Source organism: Neltuma alba, unplaced genomic scaffold, assembly GCF_004799145.2.
Source record: "Neltuma alba isolate B1F8T4 unplaced genomic scaffold, ASM479914v2 tig00010128_pilon, whole genome shotgun sequence".
Classification (NCBI taxonomy): Eukaryota; Viridiplantae; Streptophyta; class Magnoliopsida; order Fabales; family Fabaceae; genus Neltuma; species Neltuma alba.
In genome coordinates this window covers 711314-738046 of record NW_021635079.1, presented here as the reverse complement: position 1 = coordinate 738046, position 26733 = coordinate 711314, and the positions used below count along the sequence as shown (strand labels likewise).

The 26733-nt window shown below is 34.9% G+C and overlaps 1 protein-coding gene across 1 annotated transcript; it reads right to left on the bottom strand.

Annotated features, from left to right (window-relative positions):
- Positions 1-14989: 14989 nt before the first annotated feature.
- LOC114754301 (serine/threonine-protein phosphatase 7 long form homolog) lies at positions 14990-25584 on the bottom strand. Its single transcript, XM_028943078.1, has 3 exons — positions 25434-25584; positions 24554-24679; positions 14990-15510 (listed from the first exon to the last, which is right to left on the bottom strand). Exons 1-3 carry the CDS (start codon positions 25582-25584, stop codon positions 14990-14992), a joined length of 798 nt encoding a protein of 265 aa, XP_028798911.1.
- Between the last annotated feature and the right edge of the window lie 1149 nt (positions 25585-26733).

The window sequence follows — 26733 nt, the reverse complement described above, 5'->3', positions numbered from 1 at the left end:
ACTGCAAATGAATACCTGCAAGAATTAGACAGATTATTCAATCCCTCAAATGAGAAAGATGGAGAAACAGTCATATCTAAATTATGCAACATGAAACTTATAGGTATTGGTGGTGTGAGGCAACATATAATGAAAATGAGAGACTTAGCCTCTCAGCTGAAATCCTTGGAAATAGAACCTATCAAGTAGTTTCTAGTGTAGTTAATCTTGAACTTACTTCTTGCTTAATATGATGCTTTTAAGGTCTCGTACAATACAGATACGGAGAAATGGTCGGTGGATGAACTGTTGTCCATGTGTGTTTAGGAAAAGACTACATTGCTGATGAATATGAAGGGCACACAAAAAGAGGCTCATTTAGCAGAAAGTTTCAAGGCTGGCAACAAAAAAGGAAAGAAAGAAAAGAAAGAGAAAAAGAAAAAGGAAAAAATCCTTGTTATTTCAGTTGTCAACAAAAAGAATGCTAGATGCTTCTTCTGTAAGAAAAAAAGGCACATAAGGGATGAGTGTCTCAAGAGGAACGCTTAGCTCAAAAAGAGATGTATGTTTTTATCATGTGTTGCTTTTGAATCTAATTTTTCTAATGTTAATAATGACACTTGGTGGATTAACACTGGTTCAATGATCCACATTTTGACTACTATGCAGGGGTTTCTAACAAGCAGGCCTCCACATCCCAGAGAGAAATGGTCCTATCAGGCAGTCAGAAAGGAGTCCCTGTGAAAGTTGTTAGGACTTTTCACATAATTTTTTTGAATAATTATGTTTTGGACCTCTATGAAGATTTTTATGTTCCCTTTTACAAGAGGAATTTATTTTCCATGTCAAAACTGATTTCGTTTGATTACCATTTAGTTCTTTCTAAGAAATTTGTGACTTTCTCAAAAGACTCTATTTTAATTGGGAACTTAGTTATGATTTATGGTTTATTTAAAATTGTTTCTAATTCATTGTAATTCTATTTTGTTATCCATAGTACTAAAAGAAGTGTCGTTGATGAGAATTTTGTTAGCTTGTGATATAGGAGATTAGGACATATCTCTGTTGAAAGAGTCAAAAGATTAAGTAAAGATGGAATTCTTCTGTCTTTAGACCATTCAGAATTTGATTTTTGTGTGGATTGCATAAACGGAAACCAAACCAACAAGTCACATAAAAGGGCTAAGAGAAGTTCTGAATTGCTAGAAATTATACACATGAATATTTGTTGCCTTGATTTGATTGTGTATTGTCAAAAATATTTTATCACCTTTATTGATGATTACTCACGATACATGTATGTCTATATGCATTATAATAAAAGTGAGGCACTGGATGCTTCTAAGGAATATAAAGCAGAAGTAGAAAAATAGGTTTGGAAACCAATCAAGATTGTGAGATCAAATGGAGGTAGTGAGTACTATGGCAGGTACACTAGTAAAGGACAAGCACTGGTCTATTTGCTTATTTTCTTCGAAAATAAGGTATAATAGCCCAATATACCATGCATGCCTGGCTCACCTAATATGAACGATGTGGCAAAAAGAAGAAATAGGACCTTGTTAGATATAGTTAGAAGTATGTTGAGTAGCTCCAAACTTCTAGCTTCCTTGTGGCAGAAAGCACTCAAGACAGCCACATACATATTAAACAGGGTCTTAACAAAGGCAGTGTCCAAAAGACCTTTTGAAATCTGGAAAAGTTGGAAATCCAGCTTAAATCATTTCAAGGCATGGGGGTGTCCAGCTGAAGTAAGAGTGTACAATCCATGGGAAAAGAAACTAGAACCTAAAATCATTAGAGCTTACTTTGTAGGCTATGCGGAAACATCAAAGGGTTATAAGTTTTACTGTCCTCCACCTTCTAAAAGATTTGTAAAATCTAGGAATGCTAAATTTCTTAAGAATGATGTGATTAGTGGGAGTGATTGTTGAGAAGATGATCACATAGAGCAAACTACTAACACCAATTATGAGAGAACATCAATAGTTAATGACTCTCCTACTATTGGAGCTGACATTGAACATGATGTAAATCCTACAACTCAAGTTGACAATGCTAGAAAACAGGACCACATACAAGCTGATCAAACTGTCACACAAGTGGGACCACCACAAAGTGTGATAGAGGATGTTCCTAGTCAGCAGCTTGAATCAACTCAAGAGGTTTAATTAAGAAGATCAACCTTACGTAATGACTACATAATGTACTCTCACTACAAGAAAAAAGACTTTTTACATCGCCAAATAAAAGAGGTTAATCAGAAAAATGACGTGAAAAAAAAGGTGGTGGCATTTTTATAAATAAGTTGCCCAAGTTTTCATTTTCTACGGTGGTTATTAAGAAAACCGCCTTGGAAAACATCTTTAACAGTGGTTATTTAAATAACCATGATTAAAAATACTTTCCATGGCGGTTCTCTTAATAATCGCTGTGGAAAGTTTTAAAATAACCCTACGGCGGGTTTGTTTTCTCTCATTTTCACAGTTTCATTTTAGTGCTTCGTGGTCCCCCTCTGTCCCACCACCAAAAAACTTCCATTATTGGCTATCCCCCCCACTCCTCAACCATTTAAACTCCTCCATTTAGCTTGTGGTGTCTTGCCGCCGTCCGCTGCCGTTTGAATGCCCCTTTTTCGCATTTGAATCATCACTACTCCGTGAGTATCCTCTTCTTTCATTCTTTTTGATTTTTCTTGGTTTCTTAAATGTTTTAACCATAAAAATCTATTGTATATCAAATGGGTTTGTTAGTTTTATATTGTGGTTGGCTTGTATTATTGATTTTGCATTTTTTATGTGCTTGAACCATTGATTGGTGGGCATTTGGTGCGAGAACACCTGAATTCCTTTTCATATACTATATTAAAAGCATGTTTAAATGTTTGGAGTTGATTAGTTTTGAAGTTTTTGATTTTTTTTATCATTTTTGGATATTTATTTCGAATTTTGGGTTTTTTTTTTGTAATAAATTTGAGAATTTAGTAATAAATAATCTGTTTGATACTTTATGAATTTTTTTTTGTTATGAACTTTGATTGATAGTAAAGTGTTGTTTAAAATTTCATTGCAAATGGATATCATTTGTGTTTCTGTTTTGGATTCAGAAGTTTTAGCTGTAAGAATCTTTATTCATTGAATTGGTTTGAAATTAAATTTTTATTTTTGTTTTATTTGTTATATTTCTTCAAATTTATCATGTTGAAATATGTTATGAAGAATAGTTTTTTTGTTGATTAAAATAATTTTTGTTTAACTATTTCACAAAACTTATATATGTTTATTTGATTTTTTATTTTATTAACATTTCATTCATTCACTATATATACTAATTTTTAAGAAATTAATTAATCTAATTTTTAAAAATAATTATATTTTTTATTTTTTATTATAATATATTTAATAAGATAAATAAGGGTTGAGAAAATTTTAATTTTGATTAAAAATTTTGCGTGTTTTTGTTTCTAATTTGGTGTTTGTACATAGTTGTTAAGGGGAAATTTTGTCAAATTTTTTATTTTTAAAAAAGAGACATTCCCTTTAATTTTTAATTAAGTGTTAGTCAATTTTAATTTATGGACTAACATTTAATGATTTTATTATTTCAATATTTGAATTAAGAAATTAGAATTGAGCTTGACAACTATGTTTATTGACTTTGTAGAACAATGGATCGTAGTTGGATGAAAGCTAAGAGAATTAGCAAAGAATATGAGGATGGGGTTGAAAGAATTCTTAAGTTTTGCTCAGAGAAATGCCCCTAGTAAAAGAGATGGATTGTACTATTGTCCTTGTGTCAAATGCTTAAACAATAGTTGACGGAGTATTTCTGAGATAAAAGAGCATATTATCTGTGATGGAATAAATTTGAGGTATACAAATTGGATATGGCATAGAGAAATCAGAAAGACTATACTGTCTGCAAAGGAGAAGGTTGTAAATGAAGACTTTGGTGATAGAATTTCGGATATGTTTCATGATATAAGGTCTTAATCCTTTACATAGTTCTCTCCCACTTTTAAAACTTTGTGTAGTGATGCAGAGACACCTTTATACCCAGGGTGCAAAGATGATTACACAAGGTTGACAACCATGTTGAAATTGATGAACTTGAAGGCAAGAAATGGTTGGACTAACACTAGTTTCATGGAATTGCTTGAACTGCCAAGTGATATTCTTCCAAAAGGGAATTCACTTCCAAAACAAATGTATGAGGCAAAGAAAATTTTGTGTCTGATGGGTTTAGAATATGAGAAGATACATGCATTTCCTAATGACTACATATTATTAAGAAATGAGTATGAAGGGTTGAATAAGTGCCCTAAATGTGGGACTTCAAGATACAAAGTTAAGAAAGATGATGGTGATTATAATGAGATGACCAAAGGTTCTCCTTTGAAGGTTCTGTGGTATCTTTCAATAATACCATGATTTAAGCATCTATTTACTAATGCCATAGATGCAAAGAACTTGAGATGGCATTTTGATGAGAAAATATATGATGGAAAGCTTCGTCATTCAGCAGATTCTCCTCAATGGAAAACAATAGATCAAAAATTTTCTCAATTCAGTGGCGAGCTAAGAAACCTTCGGTTAGGGCTTTGTATAGATAGAATTAACCCATATGGTAATCTTAGTAGCACATACAGTGCTAGGCCAGTGCTCCTCGTAATTTACAATTTGCCTCCTTGGTTATGTATGAAAAAAAAGTATATCATGCTATCTTTGATGATCTCGGGGCTAAAACAGTCAGGAAACGATATCGATGTGTATTTGACACCTTTGATTGAGGATTTGAAGAAATTATGGGAGGAAGGTGTTGATGTGTTTGATACATCACCATGATAAATGACTTTTCGGCATATGAAAATTTGTCAGGATACCGTGTTAAGGGGCATAAAGCATGTCCCATATGTGAAGAAGGCACCCACTATATGCAACTTAAACATGGCAGGAAGACGGTATACCTTCGTCACAGAAGGTTTCTTAGTCAGTATCACCCTTATCATAGATTGAAAAAGGCATTTAACGGCTCACAAGAATATGAAATGGCTCTAAGACCATTAACTAGAGAAGAAGTTTATTATCGAGTGGAGGGAATTAATGTGGTTTTCGATAAAAAGAAGAAGAAGATTGCCGGTGAGAGGAATTTATGGAAAAAAAGATCTATCTTTTTTTATCTTCCATATTAGCAAAGTCTTAATGTGAGGCATAGTCTAGATGTGATGTATGTGGAGAAGAATATGTGTGAGAGCCTTATTGGTACACTTGTACATATAAGTGGATGTACCCTTTTGAGATGGAACAATTGGAAATTGGATGGAATCAATGCAATACAAGACTTAGTCGAAATTGAAATAAGAAAAGTCCTCCACCCACAAGAAAGAGATGGTAAGAGGGCTTATTTACATCCAGATGTGCACACATTATCAGAAGAAGAGAAAAGAAGTTTCTGTGGTTTTGTCAATAGTATTGAGGTGCCACAAGGTTATTCTTCTAATTTGAACAAACTTGTTTCAATACAAGATTTGAAGATAACAGGAATGAAGTCTCATGATTGTCACGTATTGATCAACAATTACTTCCACTTGCTATTCGAGGCATTATGAAAACTGATGTGAGAAATACTATTATAAGACTTTGTATGTTTTTTAGTGCCATTTGCAGTAAATTCATTGATCTTGCTGAGTTGGATGAATTAAAAAATGAAGGTTATGTGATCCTTTACCAATTGGAAATGCATTTTCTTCCATTATTTTTTGATATTATGGTCTATTTGATAGCTCATCTTGTGCGAGAAATAAGACTTTGTGGTCTTATGTGTTTAAGATGGATGTACCCTTTTGAGAGATACATGAAAATCTTAAAAGGGTACTCTAAGAATCCTTATCGGCCTGAGGCATCAATTGTTGAGAGATATGTAGCTGAGGAGGCAGTTGAGTTTTGTAAAGCATATCTTAATAGGGTAAAGGCAGTTGGTCTTCCTTAATCTCGACATGATCAGGGGAGAAGCAAGGGAACATGGGGTGTCATAGTGAGGTCTATGTCAAGAGAAGTTGTAATGCAAGCACATCTATACATTTTAAACAATACGAATGAAGTTTTGCCTTACTTGAATGATCACAAGAATATGTTGAAGAACTTGAATCCAAGAAAGAACGATATGCAACTAACTAATAAACATAATAAGTCATTTGCAGAGTGGTTCAAGCAAGAAGTGTTAAAAGATGGCGATCCTTTTGAGACAATACAGAGGCTAGCTACAGGGCCTTCTTTTGAGGTTTTGTGTTAGGGTGGATATGACATGAATGGTTATTCATTTTACACAAAAACCCAAGACGATAAGAGTACCATGTAGAACAGTAGGGTAATGGTAGTAGGGGAAGCCATGCATTTTGCTAGTTCTAAAGATAGAAACCCAACGTTGGCGACAATATCTTATTATGGAATAATAGAAGAGATATGGGAGGTTAGTTATACCAAGTTTAAAGTTCCCATCTTCAAATATAAGTGGGTTAATAGAATGCTATGCAAGTGTATGAAGAATTTGGATTTGTTTCGGCCGATCTTGAGAGGTTTGGATATGGAGACGAGCCATTTATTTTGGCAAGTCAAGCAAAACAAGTGTTTTTCGTTCCTAATCTAGCAAAAAAAAAATTGTCTATCGTGCTTCAAGGTAAGAGGCAAGGAGTTGGTGGAGATGATGGTGACTTAGAGTTTAATCTTGACGAAACCCTGCCTTTCACAGCTACTCGACCTAAAACAATTGAATTAGATTTCATAGACTACTGTTAGAGATGATCATTGTGAAGGAATTTGGGAGGATAATTGTTGTAAGGCTTAAATGAATTATTTGATGTTTTTTGTTAAATATACTTAATAATGTTTTATATTAACTTGATATTTCTTATTCTTACATTTATTAATTTGTTGCTCTTTGAACAGGAAATGGACAGATCTGGTCAACAAGGTTCTAGCAACGACAACTCTTTTACTAGTTAGAGAAAGGGTAGAGGGCCAACCCGTATGAGGTATTTGGCTTTATGTGATGAGAACACACAGCCTATGAGGATTACAGTGGAGTTTGATGATGATTTGAAGCCTATAGGAAAGACTTGGGCTCAGTTTATTAGTTATGTGGGTTATGTCGCATGCAGTAAGATTGGGATTGACATTCCTAGTTGGAAGAAGGTGGACAAAGATTTGAAGGAAAACATTTAGGAGGATATCTTGGTACATTATGAATTGTTTTTTCTACTTGTTTCAATTATAATTGCTTATTTACTTTATAACTCTATGCTATTGTATTGCATGTGACATTTGATATTCCCGTCACTAAGCAAATGAAAGATCGTCTATTTAAGCAACTTGATGAACAGTGGAGGGATTTTAAAACCACGCTTACAGAACATTATATTCGTGGAAAAAGAAAGGGTCAGCATCCTAAGGAACGACACCTGTTTATTAGTGATGAGGCATAGGAGAGTTTTGTGAAGCAATGTGAAGACCCTGTATTTCAGGTTTGGTTTCTTCAAACTTAGTTTTTAATCAGGTCATATTTTATTTAACTAAACTAACTTTGTCGAATTTGTTTCATTGTCATAGGCATTAAGTTAGAAGAACAAACAAATATTTGAGCAGAATGTATACCCACATACCATGTCTCGTGTAGGGTATGGTGGGTTAGAAAGTAGTATGATAGAGGAGCGGATGAAAAATGCACAGATGACTGCTGCTTCAGATCCTACCGGCTACATTCCACCCATTGAGTGTCCTTTTCACCAAGAAAAATGAAAGGCAATGAGGATTAAAAAAGGTCAATACATTACTCCACAGTTTGCTGCTGTTGTTGAGAGGATTATAAGTAATATTTAAGAATTATACTTCATTAATTGCTTTTTTCAATTGTCTTAAATTGAATTTGTTGCTTTAATGTTACAGGATACACTTGAGGAGCAATTATCCCAAGGTACATTCGTCCCTTAAGGACGGATGGATATCTTGGCCATTGCCATTAGAAAGGCTGACCATCCCGGTAGAGTCAAAGGGACCCCTAAAGGCATTGGTATTAAACAATTTTTTGGCTCTACTTCACAAAGAAGCACTGGATCATCCTCCGCTAACATGACATCTAAACAAGAGCTTGACCAACAATTACAGGAAGAAATAGAGAGAGTTCGAGCTGAACTCAGTCAACAACACATGGCAGAGATGCAAAAGATATGTGACGGATTCGATGCCAAGTTTCAACAAGCTATGATAATGATGGGCATGAGTAGATTCCAGATGCCCTAAGTATCTAAACCTTCCCAAGTAATAATCACACATCTTTTCAAATCTTTTAAAGGTTCATTTGATCCATTTTAACTTATTTAATGTGTCTTAACTAATTTCATATTATATTTCAAGGTTCACCTGTGATAAAAAGCGGGAAGGGTAGTAATAATCAGACACAGCAACTGACAGTGTCTGACCCTGACCCTGTCAAAGACAATGGAATGCCGTGTGCTCTCTATATGGATTATGAAAATTCACCTGTTCATGTCGCTAATGGTCGACCATTCATGGCCATAACAATTCACGGCAAGAAAATTCTAAGGGATAAAGCAAGGGTGACAGCGGAGAGGATTCTTCATGGTCAGGGCAGTATACCAGTGCCCAATCCTACTGATGAGGTTTGACTATTGGCCCAAGCTAAAGGACATTTCATTTTGTGACCAAAGAGACTTATTGCAAAGCCAATTGTGAAGAAGGCAGCAACAAAGAAGGCCATAAAGAGCGCATCATTAGATCCTATACTCCTACTTCTTCCTAGTGATGTTGCGCTTATGTATTCCAGTTTGGAGGTTCTTCATTCCGTAGTGCCAAACATGGATAAGCTCGTTACTTTCAAGATGCCGCTGGGGATTGTGGGTTCAGATATAACATACGACTTTACTGTTGACAAGAAGGACCTCGTTCAGTTCCTCAACTTTGAGGAGCTTGATATAGTCTTCATGCAGCTCGCTATTTTGTAAGTTATGATATCATTTTCTTATTTCATGTTATACTTTATGCATGTCCTAATGTTTCTTATTTGAACAATAGGCACTTTACTCAAATATGTTGAAACAAAGGACTTGAAGGAACATACAGTTTTATGTGTTCTCAAAGGGTGTAAAGAGAGCTTAATATTGTGGAAGCGAGGTCGATCTACATGATGACCATAATGACTCAGACCAGAAAGCCAATATATTTTGTACCTTACGTGGAAGGGTAAGTGTATTATTGTATTTGAGATACACAAGTTGTATGTCTAGGATTATAATTCACATGATTTGTATTTTGCGGTTATCATTGGACTCTAATTGTTTGTGCCCCTTTTGATAATGAAGTTTACTAGTTCAATTCTCTCTGTGGAAGTCTATCCAAAGAAACTAAAGATATCATCGACACGTTAGTTTATGTTTATATATTTATTACGTGTGAAGTTTATAAAAACATGCTCTAATATCATTTTCTTTTATATTGTTGATAGGGCTTTTCATCGTTTCAATGTTGTGGCGATTAAACAAAATAAACAACCACCAACATGGATTCTTCTAAAGGTATGTTGTTTTGAGCTAAATATATACTTCTAAACCTTTTTAGATGAATTAAAGTTAATGTTTATAATCAATAATGTCTAATATTCAATTTTATATTTCATTTTGTTAGTACCGTTGTCAACAAGAACATGTTGAATGTGGATATTAGGTCATCCGCTACATGAATGACATTATTGAGATAGGAGTGACTGAGAAATTAGACGAGGTAAAGATAAGTTATGTTGCATGACATTCTTCAATTCATTTCACATTTTTGATTAAGTTCACTATGTTATTTTTGATTAACAGGTATTTCAAAATGTTGTGCCATATCCCATGGATGACATCAACTTGATGAGGGACACTGTGTCAACAACATTTTGCAAAATCTTGAAACATTCAAATAGTTAGGTCATTCCTCAAAAAATTCACTGTTAGATATTTTCTCTTGGTTCCCTCCTATACATGTTCATTATGTCTATTGTACAGACAAAAGTAGTTACTTTTCTTTCAAGATGCTGGTTCTCTTGGTTCCTATACGTGTTTTTTGGTCTTAGGTTCCCCTTAATTAGTTCTCTTGGTTCTCTATTTTTGCTTTGTGCCTATGTTAATAGAAATTTCAATGCTTGTTGTATATATTAACTAGTTAGTTGATTAATTGTTCAAATGGTCTTGTTCTGCATATCCTGCACTGTCTACATTTATTTAGAACTGTAAACTGCAGGTTGGTAAAAAAGAAAATCACGTAGAATTTTTTTAAAAAAGTAAATTAAATTTTAACAGTGGTTATTTAAATAAATGCTGTTAAAACTCTTTTCCACGGCATTTATGTAAAAAACCACCATAGAAAATTACAATATAATGGCAGATATTAATTAAACCACTGTTGAAAGTTAACTTTCCACGACGTTTTTTTACATAACTGCCATGGAAAATCAATTTTCCACAGCGGTTCCCAACTACCGTGTTTTGTAAACCTTTCAACGTCGACTATATCAACTTCACCTCCAAAACTGTCGTGTAAACCACTAATAACCGCCATTAAAAGCCTTTTTTTTTTTGGTAGTGTCTGCTGAGGTTGACTGTAATGTAAGTGTTGCAAATGATCCGTTAACGTTTACTCAAGCCTTAAAGAGTGTGAATTCTAAATTATGGCATGATTCTATGATCGATGAAATGAATTCTATGGCAAACAACTATGTTTGGGATCTTACAGAGTTGCCTAGTGGGTCTAAGGCCATTGGCTGTAAATGGGTTTACAAAACCAAAAGAAACTCGTAAGGTAACATTGATAGATATAAGGCTCGATTGGTTGTAAAGGGATTTACTTAAGTGGAAGGAGTCGACTAAAGGAAACATTTTCACTTGTCTCCAAGAAAGATTCATTCTACGTCGTCATAGTATTAGTTGCGCATTTTGATCTATAGTTACACTGAATGGATGTGAAGACTTAATTCCTCAATGGTGAACTAGAAGAAGAAATCTATATGAAACAACTTGAGGGATTCATTATAGAAGATAAAGAGCAGTTAGTATGCAAGCTAAAGAAGTCAATATATGGTTTGAAATAGACTTCACGGTAGTAGTACTTGAAGTTCCATGAAGTGATCATATCATTTGGTTTTGTTGAGAACATCATGGATAACTGTATATACCATAAGGCTGGTGGGAATAAGATCATATTCTTGATTTTGTATGTGGATGACATTTTGCTTGCTATAAATGATATGGGACTATTGCATAAGGTGAAATGGTTTTTATTCAAGAGTTTTGGCATAAAAGACATAGGTGAGGCATCTTATGTCACTGGCATAAAGATCCATAGAGATGGAACCCAAGGTCTTATAGGTTTATCTCAAGAAGCTTACATTGGCAAGATTCTTGAACAATTCATAATGAAGAACTATTCATTTAGTGTAGCTCCTATTAAAAAGGGAGATAAATTTAGTTCAGATTAGTGTCCCAAAATCGAGATTAAAAGAAAATAAATGGAAAAGGTCCTATATGCCTTAGCGGTAGGAAGCTTGATGTATGCACAGGCTTATACAAGACCTGACATCACTTTTGCTATGGGTATGTTAGGGAGATATCAAAGTGATCCTGGGGAAGTGTATTGGATAGCTGCAAAGAAGGTGTTCAAGTACCTACAAGGTACTAAACACTATATGCTCACTCATAGAAGAATAGATAATTTGGAAGTACTCTTTGGTCCTATTTATAGAGCAGAGAGAGAATATTTTTTTAGTCCTATTTATAAGTCATTTCATTAAATTTTTACCATGAATGTATCATATCGTCCTTCATTTATTATAGTGTAGATAGTTATTTTTTTTGAAAGGAGTGTATATTAAATAGGGGTTAAGTTGGAAAGTTGCTATATTTTAATGAAGAGTTAATGCAATTTAAGGTTTTTTTTTGTCTATATGAAATGTTTTGGAAGTGCCTTATAAATAGGACCAAAGGAGTAATTGGGTACTCAGATTCAGATCTTGGAGGATGTGTAGATATAAATAAATCTATAACCGGTTACATCTTCCTATTGGCAGAATGAGCTGTATCATGGAACAGTGCAAAGCAAACACAAACAGCTCCTTCTACTAGTGATGCTGAGTACATTGCATGTTTTGAGGCAAGTTCACAAGCAATCTCGATAAAGGATTTCATTCTGGGCTCAAGATTGTGGACTTAATCTCTAGGCTAATCAGAATGTACTATGATAATACTACTACAGTGGCCATAGCAAATAACAAAAGGAATAAAAGTCGAAGTAAATTTTTTGAACTTAAATTCCTATGCTTGAAAGAAAGAGTTCAGGATGGCCAAGTTTTGGTTGAACGCATCAGTACAAATGATATGCTAGTTGATCCTTTGACTAAAAGGTTGAAACTCAACGTTTTTGTTTTACATATATCTCACATAGGACTTTGTCCTTCATTTGATTAGTTAAGGTATGAGCCATGAAATCAAATTTATAGTTTATTATTTCTAATTTTATGATTGTGTACATTTATGATATTGAAATTGATAAACATTGAGATAGGAATCGAATAAATATTAAGTTTATTCAAATAGTGATACATATTAAGTAAGGATATTACCTGTAATACATGGAAGGTAATACTCGATAAAGAGGACTTATCGTCATGATTCTTGTGGTATGACCTTAGCTAACCTTGATAGGGCAATGACATTGAGCATTCGGGCCAAGTGGGAGAATACCAGATATTTATTATATTATAACTATATAGATATTAATTAGGATTATTAATAAATATCCTAAGTGTGACCCGTAGTTATTTTGTGTCTAGGCCAAGGTGGATAATTGACTCAATTAATTAAAGTTAATTTTCTGATAGTGAAAAAGAACATACAGTATATTGAGTCTAGAGCGAAACCCTAATTCTATTTTCTCTGCTCACTCTCTAAGGGTTTCCCACTGGTGATGGCTGCATTCTAGTTGCCATTACTAGACCCAATCACCAGCTCGAAGATTCCCTATATCATTTTCCCTAATGGTGTTCTTGAATTCATAGCTTGGAAGGGGATGATGATGAGGGTGCCAAGTAATGAGACTCAAGTTGTGTAGGATCGACAGAGTTGAAAGGGGATGATGGTGACGGTGATATATCACAAGCCTGAGTAAAAATTAGAGGTTCTTGTTCCCTTACATTTACATTTTCAATTATAGGTTGGGTAGACAAGTAACTGTCATGTCACTTGCTTGGTCTCTCATGAGGAATTTGTGGCTAAGGCAACTCAATCGTTGGTGGAGCGGGCTGAGGGTTCATATTAAAACATTATTCTTTAAGTGCAAGTAAAATGTTACGTTGATCGCGAGCAACGCTGTCTCGATAATCAACACAACTAGAGCATGTTGAACGAGAATTAATTAAAAGCCTGTATAACTCTTCAACTATGTTAGACTAAAATAAATAATAAAATATAAGATAATAACACTTTTTGTGTAAAAGAAAACAATATTAATGGTGGAAAGATGAAAAACTTTCCTCGCAACCTATATCACTATTAATATGTTGAATCCATCGTCTTGTATGTCTCCAATACCGTTGCATCTATTGAGATGTTCAATCAAGTTCATCAAGCGCTATAGGAGCATTAACAATTGCATGTGGCTATCCATCCCATGCTTGAAGGAAGTTTGAGTATTTGTCAATCCAATTTGTATTTGTTCTACCTTGTAATTGGATCGTGTAGTAATTTCTCAAATGAACAGGCATATCAGAGTAAAGACACAGCAATTGGATGGGGGTTTTGTCTCACAATTTTTCATCTGTTATTACAAAAAGGTAATGTTAAAAATTATATAATTTTAATAATATAAGAGCATAACAAATAGTTGGTGAATAAATTTAGCATACCCAAAACCCAGAGGAGGTAAGAGAGCGTAGATATTAGATTGTGGATTTGGATACAACGGTTGTTGTGGTGCTAGCATAGGAGAACGATCCCATGTCCATAAATGAAGTAATGATAAGCGTCAATGATAGCATACCAGAAGGCATTCAATATGGAGGTCATGAAGCCCAAATAGCACTCATTTAGTTAGAGGCCCAACGAGCCCTCCAGAGTATTCAAGTAATTTATGACTCAAGAATGCTAATATGGAGGAGGACATGGATCATTGCTTGGATAATGATATAGACAATTACAAATACAAAGCTTGAAGTAACATGTGATAGGCCACCTCGAAAGCCACCATGGAATGTGAGTCATTAGAGTATGGACACTTGGACCTTAAGGAGGATAAGAGCACATTCTAAGAACCTAAAAGGAACATTTGAAGTCAATTCCTATGTTATGAAAGACCCAACACAATTATATGTGCCTGAAGAGCCTATTGAAGTTATAATCTTTTAAATTGGGGCCCAAATGCATTGTGTTATGGACCATGAGAGTTTCAGAACATGATTAAACTATATTCAAGCCCAAATGGATGTCTAAAAGCCCATACATGCTTATAGATGTGAATAGCATTTATGAAGATCTATTTGGAAGGTCCAAGAACATTCAGGAAGGTCAAGAAGGCATCATTATGAATTGATTATGATTTAATTCATTTTTTTGGTCAAGAATTGTTCTAGAAGATCATGTTTTGATCTAGTTTCCTATTTTCAAATAGCATACTTGTTCTCGAGGTTTAAGTTATTTCCTTTTATTTCTATGTAATAAATGATGCCTCCCATAGTCAAATAATAATTAATGAGGCATCATCCCTAGCATTTATGTCTTAAGATACTGATTCTAGAGTGTTCTATGTGAGCTTTTTTTATATCCTTATATTCTCGTGAGAATACTTCACAGTATCAAGGGATTGATCTACCTTGTGGTGTCTTCATGGTTAGGGTTGTAAGAAACAGGTTCTCTTAAGGTTCTACCTAGATCAACCGTATGTTCGTTATTTGATTCTAGCCGGTCCGTACCCCCTCATATCAATCCTCTAACCCCATCCTCAGTTAGGTTAGTAGCATTACATAATTCTCTATACAAGTAAGCTAAAACTGCCAATCCCCAGCTAAATTTTCCAACTTCCTGAAGATCATAAAGCAGTGAAAGGTACATTAGATATGCGCTGCTACCCGATTTATTTGGCATGAGATATCCACCAATCAACTTGAGAATATATGCACGAGTGAATTGTTGAACTTTTATATCATCCACATTATCAAATAGGTGATTAAAGTTCTCTTCCAACCAACTTATAAGTAGTTGTTGCCCATTTAGTCTTTCTACAGGTGGTCTAATACTTAGAAGACATTCACACATGTCTTGCCAATTAAAGTCAATTCGGCCAATAACTGTTATTCCTTCACATGGAAGGCCAAATTGTTTAGCTACATCCTCTAATATTATGGTGCATTCTCCACGTGTATTGTGAAATGTATAAGTCTCAGGATGCCACCTCTCAACAAGTACTGAGACCAAACCTCGATCATAATCAAACTGTCCTACTCAAGCAATACCATAAAATCCAGCTAATATAAGATATTCAATTATTTGATTAGGTGGGTTAATCATTTAATTAGCATACATGACTTGTCTAGTATGTAGGACCCTATTAAACTACAGTGGAAAAGAGAAAAAATATTATCATGAAAACATAAATGAAATAGTTCATTAGAAATAGATTTTACTTACATTATCATTCCACACATGTTCAGAAATATATTGGGTTTGCAAGTATAAAAGAGAGTTATCCTCTGGGCCAAGATTTATTACCTCTTCTGGAGGTTGTGCCATTTTAAAAGTCTATACATAAGGTAAAGGACAAATTCCAAATAATGTAAAAGAAATCAAACTAATTATAATATAATCTTCATAAAACATAATGTTTTTATTACAAAAAGTGAAATACATAATTTACTGTCGAGATGCTATACTTTGTGGACAAGTAGAGCGGTTATGACCAACTTGTTGACATAATCCACACTTATTAGGTTCATTAGGTGTGGTCCAATCCATCTCATTTGTATTTGACTTGAGTAAGGATGTCCTTTATCTCTAATCATTGATAGGTTAGGTATTAGAAGAGGACAATCAATTTGTGGCCAGTACATCTCATCTCCCACTGGTTGGAACTCATTATTATAAACCATTTGCATAGTTTCCATTCGAAAAATATGATTCACATATTGTAAATGGTCTATGCCTACTCATGCACAAGTAGCAATGGCATGCATACATGGAAACTTTTCTACTTGAAACTCTTCACAATTACATTTTCTGTCAATCAAATTCACCTTGCAACACTGACAAAATTGACGACATCGAATATTATATGGCTCCATAACCTCGAATGATGTTGCTATTCTATTAAAATCTCAAAATACACACGCCACTACCAGAAAAAAGGCTTTTCACGACGGTTTTGAAGGCAAAGTTGATAAAGGCAACGTTGAAAGGTAAAGAAAACACGGCGGTTTCAAATCACCGTGAAAGTTGATTTTCCATGGCGGTTTTCTATTTAACCGCCGTGGAAACTCCATTTTCCACGGCGGTTTTACATTTGACCGCTGTGGAAAATCCATTTTCCACGGCGGTTTATAAAAAAACCAAATTTCAACGGCAGTTTTTTTATAAACCGCTGTGGAATATACTTTTAACGGCGGTTATATATATAACCGCCGTTAAAAATACATTTTTTTTTTTTAAATTTTGCTTGATTTTCATTTTTACCACCCTGCAGTTTACAGTTCCAAATAAATGTAGGCAGTGCAGATCACGCAGAACAAGATCAATTAGCTAGTTAATATATATACAGCATTGAAATTTCTTTTACACAATTCGAAAATAGGGAAACCGGCCAATATAATAGAATTAAGTGGTTAATTAAGACTAAGGAACACGTATTGGCTAGGTCCAACAATTCTGAAATAGAAGTAACTACTTCTCTGTACAATAGAAATCATGAACATGTACATATAAGAGGGAACCGAGAGAAAACATCTAACAATAAATTTTTTGAGAAATAACCTATCTATTTGAAAGCTAAATTTTAATTTTTTCTACCAATGTTATTGACAAAGTGTCCCTCATCAAGTTGATGTCATCCATGAGATATGACGCAGTATTTTGGAATATCTGTTAATCAAAAATAACATAGTAAACTTAGTCAAAAATGTGAAATGAATTGAAGAACGTCATGCAACGTAACTCATCTTTACCTCGTCTAATTTCTCAGTCGTTCCTGTCTCAATTATGTCATTCATGTAGCGGATGACATAATATCCACACTCAACATGTCCTTGTTGACAACGGTACTAAAAAAATAAGATATAAAATTGAATATTAGACATTATTGATTATAAACATTAACTTTAATTCATCCAAAAATGTTTAAAAGTTAGTTCAAAACAACATATACCTTTAGAAGAATCCATGTTGGTGCTTGTCTATTTTGTTTAATCGCCACAACATTAAAAGTATGAAAAGCCCTATCAACATTATAAGAGAAAATGATATTAGAGCATGCTTGTATAAACTTCACAAGTAATAAATATATAAATAAAAACTAACGTGTCGATAACATCTTTGGTTTCTTCGGATGGACTTCCACAGAGTGAATCGAACCAGTAAACTTTATTGTCAAAAGGGGCATAAGCAATTAGAGTCCAATGATAACTGCAAAAGGCAAACCATGTTAATTATAACCCGACACATACAACTTGTATATCTCAAATACAATAATACACTTACCTTTCCACGTAAGGTGCAAAATATGTTAGCTTTCTGGTCTGAGTCATTGTGGTCATAATGTAGATTGACCTTGCTTCCACAATATTAAATTCTTTCTGCACCCTTTAAGGACACATAAAGCCATATGTTCCTTCAAGTCCTCCGTTTTGACAGATTTGATTAAAGTGCCTGTTGTTCAAGTAAAAAACATTAGGACATGCATGAAGTATAATATGTAATAAGAAAATAATATTGTAACTTACAAAATAGCGAGCTACATGAAGGCTATATCAAGCTCCTCAAAGTTGAGGAACTGAATGAGGTCCCTCTTGTCAATGGTGAAGTCGTATGTTATATCTGGACCCACAACCCCCAACGGCATCTTGAAAGTCACAGGCTTATCCGTGTTTGGCACCATGGAATGAAGAACCTCCAAACTGGAATACATAAGCGCAACATCACCAAGAAGAGGCAAGAGTACAGGATCAGATGATACGCTCGTTGTGGCCTTCTTTGCTGCCGCCTTTTTCACCATTGGCTTTGCAATAAGTCTCTTTGGCCACAAAATGAAATGTCCTTTAGCTTGGGCCAAGAGTCGAACCTCATTAGTAGGATTGGGCACTGGTGTACCCCCTGACCACGAACAATCCTCTCCACTGTCACCCTGCTTGATTGCTCGGAATTTTGTTGCCGTGAATCGTTGTGCCCATGAATGCTCGACCACTAGCACCATGAACAGGTAAATTTTCATAATCCACATAGAGAGAACACGGCATCCCATTGTCTTCGACAGGGTCAGGGCTAGGGTCAGGGTCAGACACTGTCAGTGGCTGTGTCTGATTATTACTGCCCTTTTCGCTTTTTATCACAGGTGAACCCTGAAACATAATATGAAATTAGTTAAGAAACATTAAATAAGTTTAAATAGATCAAATGAATCTTTAGAAGATTTAAAAAGATGTGTGATTATTACCTGGGAAGGTTCAGATACTCGGGGCATCTGGAATCCACTCGTACCCATCATCATCAGAGTCTGTTGAAACTTGGCATCGAATTCGTCACATATCTTTTGCATCTTTGCCATGTGTTGTTGACTTAGTTCAGCTCGAACTCTCTCTATTTCTTCCTGTAGTCGTTGGTCAAGCTCCTCTTTAGATACCATGTTAGCGGAGGATGATCTAGTGCTTCTCCGTGAAGCAAAGCCAAAAAATTCTTTAATACCAATCCCTTTAGGGGTCCCTCGGACTCTTCCGGGATGGTTAGCATTTCCAATAACAGTGGCCAAGATATCCATCCGTCCTTGAGGGATGAATGTACCTTGAGATAATTGCTCCTCAAGTGTATCCTATATCATTAAAGCAACAAATTCAATTTAAGATAATTGAAAAAAACAATTAATGAAGCATAATTCTTAAATATTACTTACAATCCTCTCAGCAACAGCAGCAGACTGTGGAGTAACGTATTGACCCTTTTTAATCCTCGCCGCCTTCCATTTTTCTTGGCGAGAAGGACGCTCAATAGGTGGCATGTAGCCAGTAGGATCTGAAGCAGCAGCCATCTGTGCATTCTTCAGCCATTCCTCCATCATACTTCTTTCCAACCCACCATACCCTGCACGAGACATGGTATGTGGGTATACATTCTACTCAGATATTTATTTGTTCTTCTGACTCAATGCCTATGACAATGAAACCAAATCGACAAAATTAGTTTAGTTAAATAAAATATGACCTGATTAAAAATTAAGTTTGAAGAAACCAAACCTGAAATGCAGGGTCTTCACGTTGCTTCACAAAACTCTCCCATGCCTCTTCACTAATAAATGAATATCGTTCCTTAGGATGCTCACCCTTTCTTTTTCCACGAATATAATGTTTTGTAAGCGTGGCCTTAAAATCCCTCCACCGTTCATCAAGTTGCTTCAACAGACGATCTCTCATTTGCTTAGTGGCAGGAATATCAAATGTCAGCTGCAATACAATAATAGCATAGAGTTATAAAGTAAATAAGCAACTATAATTGAAACAAGTAGAGAAAACAATGCACAATATACCAATATATCCTCCCAAAGGTTTTTCTTCAAATCTTTGTCCACCTTCTTCCAGCTAGGAATGTCAATGCTAATCTTATTGCGTGCGAGATAACCCATATAACTAGTAAATTGAGCCCCAGCCTTTCCTATAGGCTTCAGATCATCATCAAACTCCACTATAATCCTCATAGGTTGTGTGCTCTCATCACGTAAAGCTAAATGCCTCATATGGGTTGGCCCTCTACCCTTTCTCCGACTAGTAAAAGAGCTGTCGTCACCAGAACCCTGTTGACCGGATCCGTCCATTTCCTATTTAAAGAACAACGAATTAATAAATGTAAGAATAAGAAATATCAAGTTAATATAAAATATTATATTATTAAGTATATTTAGCAAAAAAAATCAAATAATTCATTTGAGGCTTACAATGATTATCCTCCCAAATTCCTTCACAATAATCATCTCTAACAGCATAGTCATCATCTACCAAATCTAATTCAACTGCTTTAGGTCGAGTAGCTGTGAAAGGCGGGGTTTCATCAAGATTAAGCTCTAAGTCACCATCATCTCCACCAACTCCTTGCCTTTTACCTTGAAGCATGATAGACAATTTCTTTTTTGCTAGATCGGGAACGAAGAACACTTGTTTTGCTTGACTTGCCAAAATAAATGGCTCGTCTCCATATCCAAACCTCTCAAGATCGACCAAAACAAATCCAAATTCTTCATCCACTTGCACAGCATTACTATTAACCCACTTACATTTGAAGACGGGAACTTTAAACTTGGTATAACTAACCTCCCATATCTCTTCTATTATTCCATAATAGGACATTGCCACCAACATTAGGTTTCTGTCTTTAGAACTAGCAAAATGCATGGCTTCCGCTACTACCATCACCCCACTATTCTGCATAGTACTCTTATCGTCTTGGGTTTTGTGTAAAAAGAATAACCATTTATATCATATCCACCCCAACACAAAACCTCAAAAGAAGGCCTTGCAGCTAACCTCTGTATTGTCTCAGAAGGATTGCCATCTTTTAACACTTCTCGCTTGAACCACTCTGCAAATGACTTATTATGTTCATTAGCTAGTTGCATATCACTCTTTCTTGAATTCAAGTTCCTCAGCATATTCTTGTGAGCATTTAAGTAAGGCAAAACTTCATCCGTGTTGTTTAAAATGTATAGATGTGCCTGCATTACAACTTCTCTTGACATAGACCTCACTATGACACCCCGTGTTCCCTTGATTCTTCTCCTCTGATCATGTTGAGATTGAGGAAGACCAACTGCCTTTACCCTATCAAGATATGCGTTACAAAACTCAACTGCCTCCTCAGCTACATATCTCTCAACAATTGATGCCTTAGGCCGATAAGGATTCTTAGAGTACCCTTTTAGGATTTTCATGTATCTCTCAAAAGGATACATCCATCTTAAACACACAGGGCCACAAAGTCTTATCTCTCATACAAGATGAGCTATCAAGTGGACCATAATATCAAAAAATGATGGAGGAAAATGCATTTCCAATTGAGAGAGGATCACATAACCTTCATTTTCTAATTCATCCAACTCAACAGGATCAATGACTTTGCTGCAAATGGCACTAAAAAACATACAAAGTCTTGTAATAGTATTTCTCACATCGGTTTTCATAATGCCTTGAATAGCAAGTGGAAGTAATTGTTGCATCAACACATGACAATCATGAGACTTCATTCCCGTTATCTTCAAATCTTGCATTGAAACAAGTTTGCTTAAATTAGAAGAATAACCTTGTGGCACCTTAATACTATTGACAAAACCACAGAAACTTCTTTTCTCTTCTTTTGATAATGTGTGCGCAGCTGGATGTAAATAAGCCCTCTTACCATCTCTTTCTTGTGGGTGAAGGACATTTCTTATTCCAATTTTGACTAAGTCTCGTCTTGTATTGATTCCATTTTTAGTCTTTCCACTTATATGCAAAAGTGTACTAACAAGGCTCTCACATACATTCTTCTCCACATGCATCACATCTAGACTATGCCTCACATCAAGACTTTGCCAATATGGAAGATCAAAAAAGACAGATCTTTTTTTTCATATATTTCTCTCACCGGCAGTCTTCTTCTTCTTCTTCTTACCGAAGACCACATTAATTCCCTCCACCCGCTGATAAACTTCTTCTCCAGTTAATGGTCTTGGAGCCATTTCATATTCTTGTGAGCCATTAAATGCCTTTTTCAATCTACGGTAAGGGTGATACTGACTAAGAAACCTTCTATGACCAAGGTATACTGTCTTCCTGCCATGTTTAAGTTGCATATAGTGGGTGCCTTCTTCGCATATCGGGCATGCTTTATGGCCCTTAACACTGTATCATGACAAATTTCCATATGCTGGAAAGTCATTTATCGTGGTGAAGATCATGGCACATAAATTGAAGGTCTCTTGTTTATATGCATCAAACACATTAACACCTTCCTCCTATAATTTCTTCAGATCCTCAATCAAAGGTGCCAAATACACATCGATATCATTTTCCGGTTGTTTTGGCCCCGAGATTATCAAAGATAGCATGATATACTTTCTTTTCATACATAACCAAGGAGGCAAGTTGTAAATTACGAGGAGCACTGCCCAAGCACTATGTGTGCTACTAAGATTACCATATGGGTTAATTCCATCCGTACAAAGCCCTAGCCGAAGGTTTCCTGGCTCGCCACCAAATTGAGGAAATTTTTGATCTATTGTTTTCCATTGAGGAGAATCTGCTGGGTGACGAAGCTTTCCATCACATATTTTCTCATCGAAATGCCATCTCAAGTTCTTTGCATCTGTGGCATTAGCAAATAGACGCTTAAATCGTGGTATTATTGGAAGATACCACAGAACCTTTAAAGGAGAACCTTTGGTCATCTCATTATAATCACCATCATCTTTCTTCATTTTGTATCTTGAAGTCCCACATTTAGGGCACTTATTCAACCCTTCATAATCATTTCTGAATAATATGCAGTCATTAGGACACACATGTATCTTCTCATATTCCAAACCCATCGGACACAAAATCTTTTTTGCCTCATACATTCGTTTCGGAAGTGAATTCCCTTTAGGAAGAATATCACTCAGCAATTCAAGCAATTCCGTAAAACTAGCATCGGTCCAACCATTTCTTGCCTTCAAATTCATCAATTTCAATACGGTTGTCAATCTTGTGTAATCATCTTTGCACCTCGGGTATAAAGGTGTCTCTGCATCACTACACAAAGTTTCAAAGGTGGAAGAAAACTGTGTAGAGGATTCAGACCTTATATCACGAAACATATCCGAAATTCTATCACCAAAGTCTTTATTCACAACCTTCTCATTTGCAGACAATGTAGTCTTTCTAATTTCTCCATGCCATATCCAATTTGTATACCTCAAATTTATCCCATCACGGATAAGATGCTCTTTTATCTCAGAAATACTCCGTCGACTATTGTTTAAACATTTGACACAAGAACAATAGTATAATCCATCTCTTTTACTAGGGGCATTTCTCTGAGCAAACTCAAGAAACTTTTCAACCCCATCCTCATATTCCTTGCTAATTCTCTTAGCTTTCATCCAACTACGATCCATTGTTCTACAGATTATTTAAACAACACTTTACTATCAATCAAAATTCATAACGAAGAAAAAAAACACAAAATAACAAACAGATTATTTATTACTAAATTCTTATATTTATTACAACAAAATTACCAAAAATTCGAAATAAATATCAAAAAATTATAAAAAAATTTAAAAACTTCACAACTAATCAACTCCAAACATTTAAACATGTTTCTAATACAATATATAAAAAGGAATTAAGGTTTTCTCACATCCAATGCCCACCAATCAACACCAATCAATGGTTCAACCACATAAAAAATGAACAATACAAGCCAACCACAATGTAAAACTAACAAACCCATTTCATATATAACAAATTTTCATGGCCAAAACATTCAACAAACCAAGAAAAATTGAAAAGAATGAAAGAAGAGGATACTCACAGAGCAGAGAAGCTTCAAACGCGAAGTGAGGGCGGCAGCGGACGGCGGCAACGCACCACAAGCTCAATGCAAGAGTTTAAACGGTGGGATAGTAGGGGGTATGACCGGTTTTCGGTGGTGGGACAGAGGGGACCACGGCTGAGCAAGAATGACGCGAAATGAGAGGCGTTCGACGGCGGCGGACGGCGGCAAGGCACCACAAGCTCAATGGAGGAGTTTAAACGGTGGGATAGTGGCGGGAATGGCCGGTAATGGCAGTTTTTTGGTGGTGGGGCAGAGGGGGACCACGGCAAACTGAAGAAATGAGAAAGAAAGTGATCAAAGTTGAAGCAGAGAAAGGTAAAGAGACACACTTTCCACGGCGGTTTACTTTCCACGGCGGTTTTTAAGAAAACCGCCGTGGAAAATGTAGCCCTCTTCAACTTATTTACAAAAATGCCACCACGTTTTTTTCCACGTCGTTTTTCTGCTTAACCGCCATTATTTTGCGATGTTAAAAGTCTTTTTTCTAGTAGTGAGCAGATGCACTTTGTGTTGCTATGTTTAACTTCTTTGTCATTATCTCAGAAAATACCTTACCAACCATAATTTGGGCATGAACTTGTTGGGCACGTTTCAGAAAATAATTATTGACTCTATACATGGTTGCCTTAACTAAACCTGTTATTGGTAAACTTTGAACACCTTTAAATACATTATTCATACACTGTGCAAGATTGGTTGTTATGTGTCTAAAACGACAACCTTCAAGATCATATGCACGTGACCATTTCTCTTTTGGGATGGCTCTGATCCATCTAGCTGTAGGAGTATGGTGCAATGCTATTTCTGCTAATTCTTTATCAACAACATGACATTCATAAGCATACCCTACATATTATTATTAGTACTTGTTAGAATGATTATAAAATCATATAGTTATAAGATCATAAAAAGCATAAGAAATCTCACCAATATTTATAAACTTCTCTTTTACCAAATTCGTTCCATGTGCTTTGTGAAGATTTGAAGCCACACGTCGTAGACAAAAAACATGATGTCCATGTGGTGGTTGCCATCCAACTTGGGATTGAGCAACAAGTATGAGGTGTTGAACTGCAGCTAACCACATTAGGAGTAAGGAATATGAGGTCTCTCAATTTCCAAAAAGCAATTGCAATTGCTAACTGTTTTGCCTTCCATGCTTTCCTATATGACACAGTATAACCGAACATTGATTGTATCCTCTCAATAATTTGTGACATTTTCATATCTGGTTTGTTAGTTACCATTGCCACAATATAGGATGATATAACATCTATGTCCAACTTTGGATGGTCTTGAGTTAATGACGTGCTCAAGCATGTGTGAAGCCCCTCATATTTTATAATTTGCCAATAGTTCCTACTTTTCTTTTTATAAGCCCTCACTCTCCAATTGTAATTTTTTTCATAGTTAACACAATGATATTCTTCATACTTTTTACAAGAATAATAGACCTTAAATGTATGATGAACATGAACAGAATATAGCTTGACTGCATGTCTTAAAACTTAGACATTGCTAAATATTTTCCCAATATTTAACTCTTTATTATTACTAACATGTAGAATATCTTCTAATTCACCAAACTCAGGAGTTGTACCTGACTCAACATGAATTTGTGACAATAAAGCATTTGCAACTTGATTTTGCTCGTTCATCTTGTCATATTCATTGTTGTTGTCACCATTATCATCCCTATTACTAGTATTTAAATAAGAATCATATTCTTCTACATCCTCTGATTCATCCATGATATCTTCTATGTGAGGAAGAGAACATGATGATACAATGTTCCCGCCACCTATGGTGGGTTCAAATGGTTGAAAATTTTTCATGTAATCACTAAACATATTCTTGTTTCATAATGTTCATCCTATTGCTACTTGATGGGAGCATATTTCTTGCATAATCACCTATGGGTTGTGACTCAACATGGCCATTATCTGGTAAATCACATATGTTAGCATACAACTCTGCACATGTTAATTGAATTGAAAATCTTATGGTCACTTACCACATTTGTTTTATATCTGTATCATCTTCCAAATTGCATGCTTGGTATTATGGTGGATTTATACATGGAGGATATTTATATACTAAATTTGTCACGTTTTGATGAGGAGGAAGTCGTAACTTTCGTCCAACAACTTGATTTAATTTGTCCAAGGTAATATTTTCATCAACTTTGATAATTTTCACATTATTAGACTCAAATGTTACACTGGCTGGGCCATTAAACATTCATCCATTTGCGAATACACAGACGAACTCCTTTCTGTGATCCATTCTAGTTGCTAATCATTTTATTATAATCATTAGTCAAGCAAGATTAAGTTATACAAATAAATTAACTCCACTATACCATTACTTTTTTGCAAAATCAATATTTATTATTAGCTTAGAATATCCTATATAACCAAACACACAATGCAATCCATATCTAAGGAAAAAAACATAATGAAAACTGCATAATCCCAAATTAGGAACTACTATAAAAGATGTGTTATTGCTATTATTGTCAAACTCTGTTAAAGTATAGTAAACAAATTTGATTACAAATTTAATAATCTTTAGAATTTTTTAATCATTTTTTGTAAATTATTTCTTTGTAATTAAAATAAAAAAATAAGTTTAAGAAATAGAGATTTTTTTCCCTTTTGTTTCTTTCTTGTAATATTATTTTAATAATTAACATATCATGAAGATTTTTTTAATTTTATGTATACATATATTATTTATACCTTATAATACCTATTTATTATTTCATTATTTTTGTAAAATTTAATTGGGCTAAAATCTTTTAGGCCAAAATCATTGAGTTGAAATGAAGGATTAAAAATAAAGATTTTTTCTCTAGTTTATCACATTCATTAAAACTTATTTACTTTGATTTCTTTTAA

Bases quoted from the DNA above. Each gene is read 5' to 3' on its own strand.
- LOC114754301 (XM_028943078.1), bottom strand. From the start codon at position 25,584: ATGGATGAATCAGAGGATGTAGAAGAATATGATTCTTATTTAAATACT. The intron at 24,680-25,433 runs GTACAACTCCTG...AATAATATGTAG, and splicing joins ACAAATTCATGTTGAGTCAG to GGTATGCTTATGAATGTCAT. The intron at 15,511-24,553 runs GTTGTCGTTTTA...TTGCTTGAGTAG, and splicing joins ACGTGCATATGATCTTGAAG to GACAGTTTGATTATGATCGA.